Here is a 13,684-nt window from a genome sequence, read left to right on the forward strand (position 1 = left end):
GTGAAGTAGACGTGTAAATGCTAGGGAGTGAAGCGAGCAGAGTCTCTGCGCTCTCTGTTCTGTGTGTCTGTGCCTGAGCGTCCTCTCCATTCCGCCTAATCCTCGCACTACGAACTTTTGAGTTAAAAGCGAAAAACTCTCTGGCGTAAGAAGCCAACACGAAACTAGGGGCCGGCGCCCGTGTTGAGCGGGTGCGTTGCGGTCACATCGAAAAATGAGCAGAAACGACAGTCAAGAGATGCTTCTGTAGACACGCTGTCTTGCATTTGCAGTCTGAGGGTCTTCTGCGGTCATCCAGTGCCACAACGACGCTGACAGCCCTTAAAAGGCATGGCGATTCGCGTCCATGGCTAGTGTGACAAGCTTATCGAAATCAATTGTCCGCAATACAAACGAGCGCCGCCTGATGCTGCAGCCGCGATGCAACGACTGCGTGTGAGTCCGTCCGCGACGAAAAGGCTGACTTTGCTAGGACTAAGCGATGTTCCGTGGCTTGCTCTCACTCGTTGGAGTTCCTGCTTGAGCGCCAACAACCGCCCATTGCCCACGCAGAGTGCCGCTTTATTCGATAGAGACAGAAGGCGCGCGATGTGTTGGGCGACGCAGGCCTCTGTGAGACCCAACTCGCACTTTACGTGGAGCATCGGGTGGACCGCATCGCGGGCGCAACGGTCAGGTTTTCCGAGTTTGGAATGGCGGAGTGAAGTGAAGCGATACCGCGGGCCTGTGGAGCGCAGAGGAGGTGCGGTACCAGATTAGGACGCGAATCCAGTCGAGCGAGTTCCGGAAGGCTGAGCTTGGTGCGATGTAGCCATGCAAGACGGATAGATCCCCCCAAGCAGTTGGAATACACACCTGCACCCCTTTAGCTTGAACTGGATTCACTATCGCGGTGCATGCGCCCATGTGTTGGGGATGTTTCACCAGCGCACGGGCAAACAGAGGGGAATGGAACCGCACACCACACAGACACTGCGGTCCGCCTCACAGATAGAGCAGTCTGCATCACAGATACTGTACTTTGCATCGATCGCGGCGTCTGTCTTGTCAACGTTCGATAGCTCTGCCGCGAAAAAAACGGGAGTCGCCGCACAGCGCAAGAGGTTGCGCTTGACTCTCGAATCCCAGAAGGCAGGCTAACGCCTAAACGGTGAGCCCCTGTCTCACCCAGAGCCGTGGCAGGCGCTGAAAGCAAAGACACGCGCGAGCCGATGCAGCGCCGGCAGTTTTGCCGGCTGTCGCACTCGTAGCCCGCAATGAAAATGTCGACGACACTTCAGCCACCGCCGCATTTGGGAGAAATAACGTGCCGTTCTACTCAGAAAAAGTATGCGCCAGGTTCTGGGCGCTCCAAAGGGGGGGGTCCTGCGCCACACCAGCGCTCCCAGAAGAACGGGGTCGGATGTAGCGCATGCGAGAGGATCCGGCTGTTCGACATCTTGTCAGCCAGACGCAAGCGGCGCCGCTGCGGTACACGCTGTACAAGCTGCGAGCTGTTTGTGGCCATGGAGGAATTTCACGCATCGAGAATGCTGCTTAGCAACTCTTCTCTGTGTGCGCGTGTTGTTTTTCACGTGAACTACACGATTTCCTGCGGTTCTTTGGCTCTTCAGCGCAAGTGTCGGGGCTCGTCCCGTAGAGACTGCATCCTGTGGTGTCGTCGCGCGGAAGCGAATGGTTCATTCGCATGCTGAACAGCGCTCCTCTCTTTCTTGACGAGGGCTGCTGTATTCGTTGGGTTTCCCGTCAGTTTTTTCGTAACTGTCTTCCTGTTTTCCGTTGCCGCCTAGGATGGCTCCACTTTCGGAGGCTTCTGTGCTCGACGGAGAGAGTACTCACGCGCCGTTCCGGACCTCGAAACAGATGCTGGTTAGGAGCGTTCCCTCCTCCTTCCTGTGAGGAGAATGGCTAACTCATCTTCTTGGCGCTGAATGTGTCACTTCTGTGCGCAGGTGAATGCGCTCCGCGAGGGAGTCGGAGTGTCTTCCGCCGTTACCAGCCAGATAGGCTGGGTGGACCCGTGCTGCAGCCGATGCTGCGCGCGCTCTCTGCGGAGGGAGAGGTTGTTTTTCGGTATCCGGTGGCATGCAGCGTGGGTAGGAAATAATCGCAGCGCTCCTCCGTTTTCTCGATTTCCTGAACTGGGATCCACGTGCTAAATTTCGACGGCATCACCCCCCCCCCTCGCCCCCCCCTGGTCCGCGACCTGTCACCTCAACTAAAACGCCACCCCGTAGCAGCTTGCTCGGTTGAACTCGAATTCAGGATGGACTTTATCTCCGTACGTAGACCTTATTTCAGTGACGGGATTCAGCCATCAGGATTTCAGACCGTTGTTTATTGATATTTGCCGAAAAAGGAGCGGAGGCTACACTGAGGTTAGCTGTACACGTCGTCGTGGTACCGCGTGCGGCTCCGAGCTGCTTTCGAGTTGGCGTGCGAAGTTCCGTGCCAGCCACTACGCTGGAATTTGCTGAGCTAGAACCAATGCCCGTCCCGATGCGTCCTACGCGGCGTGTGCCGAGTCGCCGGCGCCATGGCGACTCGAGTGACGAGGACTTGCCGCCTGCGGACTCCTCCAGTCGGCCGTCCGCTCCAGACAATCACGTGAGAGTGGAGTGGTCATCCAGCACGGAGGACGAGGAGGACGACAGCGACGAGGGCGTCCACGACCCCGCGAGCCGCACAGATCTTTATCCCGCGCGGAGTCGGCAGTACTCTGGCCTGCAGCAGTCGATCGTTTCGCGCCGGCTGTCGCCTCCGCTGCAGCCCGCCATAAGCTTCCAGCACTCGATCAGCTCCGCAGCGACGTTGTTACCGCCCGAGACGCGGTCGCCTCACGGCGTCTGGCTGTTGCCAGACTCGCACATGGGCAGTCGGGTGCTTCCGCACCGTCACGCCGCGCCGGGGGGGGGGGCCAGCATCTTTCCAACTCCGACGCGGAGAACTACGCGCCTGGAGGGCATCCCAGGCAGGCAGAGAGGTCGCCGCCCCCCCAGCAGCCGACTGCGCTGCACTGGCCGCAGAAGCCATCGGGTGGGCGGCGGAGTGCAGACGCGCACTCCGAGTGGTCGGCGAGCCCGATGGGGGAACTTTCTCGAGAGGTCTCTCCGGGTCACGTCTGCGGCCGCGGCGCGGACTCGGACTCTCTCCCAGGGAGAGGGGCTTTCGACACCGTCCGCTCGGTTCAGTTCGGCAGTGTGTCCTCTGTGGGCTCCAGCGGCGACTTCCGCGTCATTGGAGACCAGCCGGTGCTGGTCACCAGTCCGAGTCGCCACTCGCTGAGAGGCGGCTGGGGGCCTTCCAGAGATATGCACCAGTATGTTGTTCGGCGGGTGTCTGAGGAGCTCTGCACCGAGGAGTACGGGGAGGACAACAGTCGCCGCCTGACGTGCTGCGGGTGTATGCCCCTCATTTTCACCAGGAATGGGTGGAAAATGCTTTTTTCGGTCTTTTCGCAAGAAAACAACTTCGATCTGCTGCTCCGGAACTACGTGCCCGAAGCCCCTTCGTCTCGGCAATACACGTCGAGCCCCTCCAACAGTAAGCGACGGGTGAAAGGTGCATGCGGATGTTTAGCCCACTCCATCCACCGGGGGGCGTGGTCAGTCTCCGCTTCGCAGCCAGATGCCTTTGCCAAACGTAGCTGTCTACAGTGGACGAGGTTGCGTCTTTTCAGGCACTTTCGTTGGCACACCGAGCGGCAGCAACCCGTCCAGGTTAGTTCCCATGTCACCGGGGCAGCCAGACGATGTCTGTTCTTCGGGGGCTGCGGTTCATGCGGGCTGCGTTGTGCATTGTGCGTGTGTTTCCGGTGCAGTTGAAGATGCAGGTCCCCCAAGCAACACCATGTACTCCGCCGGAATGGCTCTGTCTCAACGTGGCGGGCGGCTGATGCAGGTCGGTACCGTGGCCGCTCAGTACGCCGGCCGCGTCGAGCAGTTTTCCAAGGAGCCTACGCCGGCGGTCAAGCACAAGTCAGCTATGTACCGGATTCTCAAAGGGTATCCGTTCGTCAGGTTCCGTTACCTGCCGCTCAACCACGCGTACGACTACGTGCTCAGTGAAGTTGTACCGGTGAAGCTCATATGGGCCGTCCTCTTTGCGTTGATATTCCAAGGTCTGCTGACGTTGTGTCAGGTGTGGGTTGCGCAGCAGAACCCGACTCTCCTGGTAAGTTGGCGTGCATCTGCCGCCGCTTTCTGGAATGGCTCACGAATGACCTACGAGCCAGCCGGCGCGCATCTCTGCAGAGTGCTTTGTGAATAGGCGAGATCGTCTGCGCAGGAGGACACTGCCATGGCATCATTTCAGCGCGAAAGCCACACGCAGGTGAATGAACGAAAGGAGTCACGCTGGGCGTCATTCCCCTTCGGTGATTGACGTGTGTGTCCATGTTTGCAGGTGGACGCAGTCATCAGGGCGGGTGTTTGCTCGGCTTATTTCCTGTTCGTGTTCATTGTGTCTCTCTTCGCGCGCTTCCGGTCTCAGACAGAACTGGCGGTTACGGCTCTCTCCGCGTTCTTTTTTCTTTTCTGCTGCATCTTCGAGTCGTGGCAAATGATCACAGCTCGTACACCTTCACCGGATACACCGCTGACGGGACCCAGCGGCACGGTCAGCTCTCTGGATCTCATCCAGGAGTACAACAACTTGCTCGAGTTCCTTGTTGTTGTTCTTTTAACGGCTAGTTCAATACGTACGAGTCTGCTATTCTATGTGCATGCAGCTGCGATTTTGAACGTCGTGTTCACATGCGCAGTGAAAACGGCTGTAACTCCAGATCCACTGCGTAGAATATCCGCCGTGACCGGGGAGTACTGCATTTTCTGTAGTATTTTCGTGCTTATGTACATGGGGTATTACAGGGAAGTTAGCCACCGCATGGCATTCTATAGCTGGTACTGTGCAAAGTACAAGGTGTCTCCAGTTGCCGGAGCTAGGCGGCTTGCCAGCATGTCTACCATGTGCCGGTGAGAAATAGTGCTTAGTCATTGACCGTTTCCTCTAATGGTTTGTTCTGACTGAACACTGCGGCAGCAGTTACTCTGTACTCTCTGTGTTTGCTCAATGAGAAAGCTGGCGAGGGGTGTGAACCGGAAGACGTCGTCAACGATGGAAAAAATCTTTGCGAGCGGGGACAGTCTGCGAAGCCTAAAAATCTCGTTGCTAATGGAACGCGTACTTCATCCAGGTCTTACTCCCCAAGTGTGTCCAGTAGGGGGAGGAGACGGGGGGAGCAGCCCGAGACCGTCTCTGAACCCTTTCCTCCGGAAGCAAGAATTGCTGATCGTCAAAATGAGTTCCGCGTTACCCTTCTACGTCGCGCCTCTTGAGATGCCAGTCCTCCGTGTTAAGGCTCGGCTTTTTTTGTAATGCGGCGAGGAAGCGAGCGCGCGAGGTTTATGACGCGTATTTCTACTGCAAAGTGCACGCTGTGTTTTGGACAGGCAACGTGGAGGAACGTCCGTCGAGGACTGTTCACATGGCAAGCTGTTGGGATCCCCCGCAGCACTGTTGAAGACGAACGACTCGTGTGCGTGTGATTGTAGCACGTTCGTCCGTAGTACAGCCAACGCCGTCAGAGCCTGTTTTTGTGACGACTGTGCCAGAGATTCAAAGGAACAGGGGATAGTCTGCTGTTCCGGCCGGCGACGTCGGGCCGAGAGCTGGGCTCCGGTTGCGGGTATTTTCAAAGTTGTCTCTGGGAGCCCCCAGTGCTGAGCCCACTGAATGCTTTAAGGTTTTTTTCGCTGGGGCGGATCTCTTAGCTTGCACACATCCTTGCGGCAGCCTGGACAGGCAGCGGACTGTGCTGTCCGCCCTCGCGGGGGGGGGAAGCTTTATGGGCTACCCAGCCATCAGCGAACAGACCAGCAGCACAGCAAGGTGCAATGTTGTTACTGTACCACGGCAGAGAAATAGAAATCGGTTGTCCGGATACATAGTTAGCAGCACTTTCCCTGCATGTCGGTCATTCTCGCCTTACCAGATACCTGGCGATGCCTCTCCTTGCAAACACCGCTCAGGGCGAGCCGCGCGCTTGCCGAGCGTGGCGTGTAGGCTTATACTCAGATAATTCGCACTGATCTACTGATCCACGACAGAACCCGTCATTCTCTATGTAGGACAGGTGCGAGTTGAGCTCAGTAATTGGTCTCGGGGAGCGTGCCGACTCGTACTTCTATTGGCTGAGGCGGGGGCTCTTCTGCGCAAGTGCTGTGTGACTGAGAAACGCGCTTCTGCGAGACGATGCAGGAGACGCGATTGTGAGTCAATGTATTTGGCTGCCTTGGAGCGAGGAGACAGTCTAGGAAAGACAAACCGGCCCCGCTTCTGCCTCTCAGCGTGCTCCCCCTCCGGCGTTCGTGCCCCCCCAGTTGAGCCGCGGAGGGTTCAGCGCTCGAAGTTCGGGGTGCAGAGGAACGGAACGAGCTTGGCTGCCTTTGGGAGCAGCTTGAATTGTTTTCTCTGCTAGCAGAACAACTTGGGCGTTGTCGCTGTGGAGTACGAGAGGTTTCCGGCCGCGCAGGAATGGCTCCCATTTGTCGCCCTGCGGAGGGTACGACACGTGCTGCTGAAGTAGGCATCTCGTCGCCAGGAGAGGATCTACGAGACAGGCATCAGCTCATTTTGGTACACTTTGCTGTTGCTCAGGAGGCACAACGCGGTGGACAAGTGCTGACTCATTTCTTATACTCCGAGTTGTTGGTATGTTGTCTCTTGTCAGGTGCGGCCGTCACAGCGCGCCGTATACTGTGGCACCGAACGTTAGCCGTTTTGCACTTGGGCACGAAAAACTTCGCGTACCGCCAACGAGCTTTCTTCTCAATGTCGAGGCGGACGATGGAGGACAACAACTCCCGCAACGCGCCACGCGACAAAGCTTAGGCAACGGACAGCCAGCTACTGTGTCGTAGTGATACCGAGACCGTAATGAAATGTGTGATTGTGGACAGCACGCAGTGCTAAGTAGTTTAAATGACTAGATCCGAAGCACTGGCACCTCTTTGTGCGGCTCACGACTGTTCTGTTTGAAGGCATCTCTGTTCTGCCGCAAGTAGTCGGCTGGGGCCCGGGTCGCGCGCTAGCCTTGGAGGAATTTTGTGGGTGACTTGGCTCGCAGCCCCCAAATTCGCAGGGCAACTTCTTGCCATGAGGGGAACGCAGCTCGAGCTTGAGTCGCCCCGCTGCGCAAGTTCGGAGTGGCAACTGCGAAACGGCGTGGCTGCGGCAGCCTGGAGGGCGCACAGCCTGCCGGAGCTGGAGCACTCCTGCACCCGCACCGCAAGAGAGGCCTCGTAAAGCGTGGCACCGCCACGGCACTCCCCCTCTCGTGAGCAGCCTCGCGGCGCAGCAGTGAGCTTAGGTTTGGAAACTGAGGTGTGCGAGCAGGTCGTTCTTCGCTCACTGCAGGGTTCTCGAGGCTCCGAGTGACAGTTTGATCGGGCAGCGCACCGCTCGGTGCTGCCGTAGCGACCCCCGTTCGCCACGCGGACAGTCTTCGGGGAGCACGCGGCTTCAGTATCATGCGCTAAGGTCACTGTTTCATTCTCGTCACACAAGGTAAGCGGGACAGGCAGTGGTACGGTACTGCTTCTCGAGCCGTGGGGGATTCGACGCGGGGGGAGTGTCACGCGCTCACGCACTGGAGGAGGGGCTGAGGCGGCTCCCTCCCACAGGGCCACTGAAGGCGAAACAGCTGGAGGTGAGCTCCTACTGCAACGACTTCTGCAAAATCTGAAAGGTGGTTTCGTCTCTTGCAGAGCAGCATCACGTTGCCAGGAATCTGCCCGCCGATGTTGACCTGTCGTACTGATTACGTGGGGTTGGAGAGCTTCAGTCAACGTGACTTCGCAATCGGTTTGGTCATCGCATACAGAATCCGGGCACGAGAGGTGTGTTACTGTAGCCTGGAGTGGACTCCAAAGGTCTCTTAAGTTGTCATCCTGCACTGCAAGCAGCTCTGTCACTGGAGGGTGTGGCCGATCTCTCTTTGGAGGTGGAAGGTTGCAGTCGACAGTATGTGCGTCGAGGACGCGTGATCCCGATAACTGGGGCCGCCTATCTTCTCTACGTCCCTGAACGCACCATCACAGAGGCTACGAAAAACATACATAGCTCTCTTTCTAAAGCGAAGTAACTGACACCACGCTACTGGTCTCCTGCCAGCAGGACGCTTGCTTGCTGTGTCGTGCGTAGGGGACGCGGGTGCCGAGGGGGGGAGGCGGGGGGGGGGGGGGCTGCAGGCGCCCACCCTCGCAGATAGTTTAGGCACTTCGTATTGCAACAGCTATCGGCGCATCCGGCCGCTAGAGGCGTCATCTCGCGAGAGACTTTGAGCGATTGGGTTTGAATGCAGACTTCCCAATCTTCTGTTCGCTTACACTCCCGGGCGAGTGGCGAGGGGAAGGTGCTCCTCCTGAGTAAGAAAGTGTTCTCCGCATAGCCGAGCTCTGACAAGCCTTTGAAGTGGAGTTGCTCCGTCGTATACCAAGCCTCTCAGAATCTCCCGCCCTGCAGCTGGCCAAACGTGGGACGGACTGGTGGCGGCAGAACTCAGATTGAGTTTCACTGGTGGCGCCGTCAGGGTGACGTAAACCGTTTTGTGGTGAAGTATCCTTTATTCTTGATTTCGAGGCCATTCTTAAGGACGCCACTCGTGTCTGGGGATGACGATCGGAGTCGACGGGGATTGGGCGCGCCCGAGAGGTGCAGGCCTCCAATGGCAGAGTACCGAAATACTTCACCGCGCTGACCACTGAGGAAATCTCTGCATCAATGGCATGCAGGCGTCGCTGCGCGTCCGCCAACGCTGCGGCACTTCTCAAGTACTGGTGTGCCTCCTCGAGAAACCGGCGTATGAGAAGCTTCTCGAGGTAGTGAAGACGCAGAAGCGTCTGAGCGACAAGAGAACACCCAGCCAGATGGCAGGCCCATGAAACACGAAGCGTCATGCTGTCTCGCGCTTCTCCCGAAAACCTATCGCTGGTTAAATCGGTTTTGCCCTTCTCTATCGCGAGAGAGACATTCTCCATAGTCTTCCGTTTCGCCGTCCTCGCAAAAACTTACTAACTTGGTGCTCAGGGCCTCGAGAGGAGCTTGGGCAGGAAGGCTCCGACTTCTTGTCGATGAAGCCTGCCTGCGGCAGGCCTGCGCACTGCCTCCGCCATTTCTCACGTCGTCCTCGAAGCACAGCAGCAGTCGAAGAGCCTTGGTTTCCATATCAATGACCTGCTTCTTCAAGGCTTCAGAAACGCAGCCTGCCCTCGCCGCGAGGCCCCCCGGCGAATAATCTTGCGCTGCCTGCGTGATGCAAGATCCACGCAGAGGTGTTGTCTGCTGCTAACGTCGAAAAGCACACGCATTTGAGATACCCACCTATTACGGAAGTTCGAGCGCATCACGGTCTGCATTTCGACTATGCAAATACGCTGCCGCTGTTTTGGGAATGTAGACCGCGTCCTGAGGAAGCTGCCATCCCTAGCACAGTTCGTGAGCATTGGGGTATAGTGTCTGTCAGCACCAGCTGGCGTCTCGTTCAGGACGTCGTAGACGTTTACCTGCAGAACCCGATTCGTCTCTGGTGTTGCCCCCGGAATCTGGACGGGTGGTAAAATAAGTCTCATGTTTTCCAGCTGGGTCATGGCTGCTGCCGTCCAATAATAGAGGCTACTCGCCTCGTCGGCCTCGCCTACGCGGTACAGCCCGTTGATGAATGCCCGTCGAGCCCTGTCAAGTCTGCAGAGGTGTTCAGTGCATCTCACCAAACGCGCGCTTGCCTCCACGTCTCTCTCGAAAGCAGCCAAGCACCACGCGCGGCGCTGGCAGCGAAGACTTGCCTGCGTGTCCGCTGCAATGTGATGCGTGTGCAGGATAGCTGGCACGTCCCGTCTCCGAGCATCCGCTTTCTGTTGTGCCTCGTCCAAACGACCAGGCACATCACTGCAACGGAAAAATGCTGTTTTTCTAATTTGGCGGTGTTCAGTTGCTGACCGAAGGGTCGCGGCCCTAGGATACAGCTGTCCAATGCCTGAAGTTGATGGCAGACGTATGGTGCCGTCCGACAGCGACCTTTGACGCGACCCTCTCAGCCACCCGCTGCGAGGAGACGCTCCGTCTGAAACACGCTTGCTGGCGGCTGCTGTTGTTTCCGTCGCGCGCGAACGCGAGTCTTGAGGGAAGTCGTCAAAGAAGTCCCAATGCCCCGCATCGAGGTTGCCAGCTGAGTGGGAACGGCGTGGAGGGACCTTGCACCTTGCAGACCCACGCAGTTCGTCAAAAACGAGCCTACCAGCCAAAGCCAGACCTGCACACGACCGAGAGCGGTTTGAAACAGGTGGCGGCCTGCTTAACTGGGCAATGAGCTAGGATATTCAGTGCCTCATTTGCCGCGCGCCTGCCACCCCTACTGTTGCGACTGAGAGGCGTAGCGGACTGCCAGGCGCCTGCTACGAAATCGCCTGAACATGTTTGCCGAATAAAACGTCCTACCGTGGCAGCAGGGCCGGGGTCTGCTCTTCGGCAGAGGTGTCCTCCGGATGTGCAGCGATGACGGAATATCCGTTTGATGCGGCATCCAGCTGCCCAGTATTTCGAAGAGATCGTCCGTGACTATCGCGTACGCGTTCTGTCTCACCTTGTAGAGATCGTGTAGCTGGAAGAAGGCGAGGAATGGCCCAGGTTCTGGCGTGGTGTTCCCTCTGAGTATCACGCTTTATCACTGCTCCTGCTGCACCGGAGGTTCGCGGGCTTCTTTCCGCGCCACTCGCAGATGTCTCTTGCCCCGCAGCCAAGGCAAGACGTGCAGCTTGAAGCTGTTCATACAGGGTCTCATTTTCGCAGACGATCTTCTGGAGCGCTGTTTGAAGCTCAGTTGAGCGGTGGCGGTTTGTTTTGTCTGTTGGCGATACAACTTCTGATGTAAGGCAGCCGTCATCGCCAGCGTGTGACAGCCGACTCTTGCTCCTACAACGGGGCCACTCTGCCAGGTTTCTGGCAAGGGAAGCATCTGTTTCCAAGCATTTACTCATATCATTCCCGTTCAGTCGAACAACATGGAGGTTGGGGAACTCGGCAAGGGCCTCTAAAGATCTCATGTCTGTAATCCTGTTGTAGGAAAGATCCAAAGTACGCAGAGAAGAAGGGAATTTCTCCATCCTTTGCTCAGCCATGTGCGACCAATCTGTCAACTGCCCAAAGCAACGCGGAAGAGTGGCCCGAGCAAACGATGATCTAGGTGGGAGTGAACTGATGTCGTTAGCGGCCACATCGACCTCTTCTACGGGGGAGCGGCCTACAAAAGAAACCAAGAAATCAAGATTTTTGATGCCACATTTCCTCAGCTTCAACTGCCTGAGGGACGGAATACACCCTAAGGAAGCGAGATCCCGCCCTTGCAGCTGCAGGCCTTCGTAGCTGATAACTGTGAGTTTGGTCATACAGGAAAAAATACGAGGGGACGCCAGAAGCGCCTCCATGCTGACAGTGTCAGTTGTCAGCATACTGATGTTTGACAGCAATGCATTCGTTCCAGATTCGTCGTCCTCAACAGTCGTGGTCCCTAGCCCTTCGGACGACGATGGGAACCCCTGGCCTAAATCATTGTCCTCCGCGGCTTCCGAAGGCAGTGCATGTGGACTGTGGGTGTTCTGCCAGTCAACATCGTAGATGTCAGGTGTGGCGCTGGGCGAGTTGAGATGATCCTGGACAGAATCATCCGCGCGAAGATCGAAAAACTGCGGGGCAAACCCGCTCCGTCTCTCCGGAACACGAACGGCATTTCCCTGGTACCGGCTCCCCGACCCGTCGCTGGAGGCATTTGAGGCGGAAAGAACCGTTGGCGCCATTCCAGCATTCCCCGCAAAGAAGAAATCGCAGGTTACCGAAGTGAGACGCCGAAAATCCGCTGTTGAGAGGACTTGCGCCTTCCGCCTCAGTCTTCCGCTCGAGCATGGCGCCCGCGACAGGGCTCCTGTCTACACGATAATGTTGTCAACGAAGATCCTTCGTGTTCCCACCGTTCGTTGACGGCGACAAAAGAGGTAAACAGGGACTAACCTCCTAGTAGTTAGCTGAGCACTTCCGCTGCCCTACACTGTTTCGAGCAGTGAGACTATATGGCGGGCACTGCCAGTAGCGCGACGGCCCCACGATCCAGGCCCTCTGATCAAAAGCGTGGCAGGCTAATGGGGCTGACCAGCGTCATTTGATGTCAGCGGGTCACCTTTACTATAATGCCTTCCACTTCTGACGTGAGGCAATGCAATCTGCGTGCGCACATACTACCTCATTCAACTGGTTGAATCACTACTTCGTAGGCAGAATGGGGTCTCCTGTTACAATGCGTGGTACCCTGGTACCCATTACGTTCCTAAAGCGCGAGCTTGCGAGGTATCCGAGTGATCACCGAAATAAGCAGAGTACGCTTCTCGCCTGCAAACTGTAGCGCTCTCCAATCTGTTCTCTGGTTACTGAAATCCATCAAAATAGTTTGCACAAACCGAGCATCCATTCCAGATGCAACAAGAGCTCTAACTCGGTCACTCAGATGAACCGAAAAAAATACTAAACCTGGTTTACCTACAAAACAGTTGCCACTTCCATCATCCTTTCATTGCCGTTCCCACAACAAAGTGAAGCAAACGCGGCTCCCAACATGCATACTTTCTCACGAGGCGGCCGTGAGAGAGTATCAGAACTCGCAGCCTGTGGCGTGTCATTTCCGACATTCCAGGGATTTCATGCATCACTATTGGGGCCCGCCACATAACCGGCAGTGCCCCCGTCAGTCGTGTGAGGAAGTTTCTCGAGCCGTGCACGGATTTCCCGAAGTATCGTTCTGCACTCCTTATTGTCCGCTGCCAGCTGCAGTTCGATTATTCTGTGCCGTGAATGTTCGTAGTCAAAAGCAGGTCCCACTTGCCTTAGACCGCCGCCTCTGTAGCTCAGCAATATCGATAGATAGAGCATCTCTTTCTAGCGTGAGCGAAGCGAGACGTTCGTCAAGTGAGGCTTTCCGAATCTCCTCAGCGTGCAGCTGCACAGGTAGTAAGCCACGCGTAAAACGCAGACACGTTAACAGAACTAACTTGTTGTATCGCTGTCCGAAAATCTGTCAGCTCTTCTTGAAGTTTTCGTCTCAAGATTTCCACAGAGTTGTCGAATCCTGCCTGTATCTTTGCCCCGGAGTCACTCGCTTCTGAACACTGATCCCGATAGCGAGCTTGGACACACTTTTTATCGGATAGCCCACCGTTGCTGGTAGTTTTGCTTGTTGCCGATGCATTCATGCTCAACATTGTGCCGTCGTGTGCGGTGAATATAGGAAAGAGCCGCGCATCTGTTTGTTTTTATCCGTATACTGTGAGCGTAATGTGGCAACTCGTCGTCGGTCCCCACAATCCGATAGCAAGACTTGTTAGGCACGAACAGGCTCTCGAAAAACGAACAACACAGGCTCTTTGCCGGTGGAAAAATTCCCTATCTACCCACATACACCGCGTCCGTTTTCAGTGAACGTACACTCGCCGCTGCAGTCCCCGATGAATACCGCAGCCGAAGTACCGTACGTATTGTGTGGCCCTCGTGGGTCCGTTGTCTCTCCCGATTGCATGCCTATTGTGTGGATGCTGGCTTCCCGCAGGAAGCGCTGTACTCGATGATGAGCCATCGTTGGCCCCTG

The 13,684-nt window shown here is 56.6% G+C and overlaps 2 protein-coding genes across 2 annotated transcripts; one reads left to right on the forward strand and one right to left on the reverse strand.

The window, feature by feature from the left end:
* Positions 1-2,487: 2,487 nt before the first annotated feature.
* Positions 2,488-6,920, forward strand: BESB_052460 (uncharacterized protein; the record flags this gene model as incomplete). The annotated part of the gene is made up of 7 exons (XM_029363681.1): positions 2,488-2,707; positions 2,770-3,543; positions 3,821-4,173; positions 4,405-4,973; positions 5,451-5,580; positions 6,482-6,582; positions 6,731-6,920. 7 exons carry the CDS (start codon positions 2,488-2,490, stop codon positions 6,918-6,920), a joined length of 2,337 nt encoding a protein of 778 aa, XP_029219604.1.
* Positions 6,921-8,321: 1,401 nt separating this feature from the next.
* BESB_052470 (leucine rich repeat-containing protein) lies at positions 8,322-11,849 on the reverse strand (the record flags this gene model as incomplete). Its single annotated transcript, XM_029363682.1, has 4 exons — positions 8,322-8,422; positions 8,738-8,900; positions 9,564-9,741; positions 10,495-11,849. The coding sequence occupies 4 exons, from the start codon at positions 11,847-11,849 to the stop codon at positions 8,322-8,324; spliced, it is 1,797 nt and encodes a 598-aa protein (XP_029219605.1).
* Between the last annotated feature and the right edge of the window lie 1,835 nt (positions 11,850-13,684).

This window comes from Besnoitia besnoiti, chromosome IV (genome assembly GCF_002563875.1).
Source record: "Besnoitia besnoiti strain Bb-Ger1 chromosome IV, whole genome shotgun sequence".
In the NCBI taxonomy this organism is placed as follows: domain Eukaryota; phylum Apicomplexa; class Conoidasida; order Eucoccidiorida; family Sarcocystidae; genus Besnoitia; species Besnoitia besnoiti.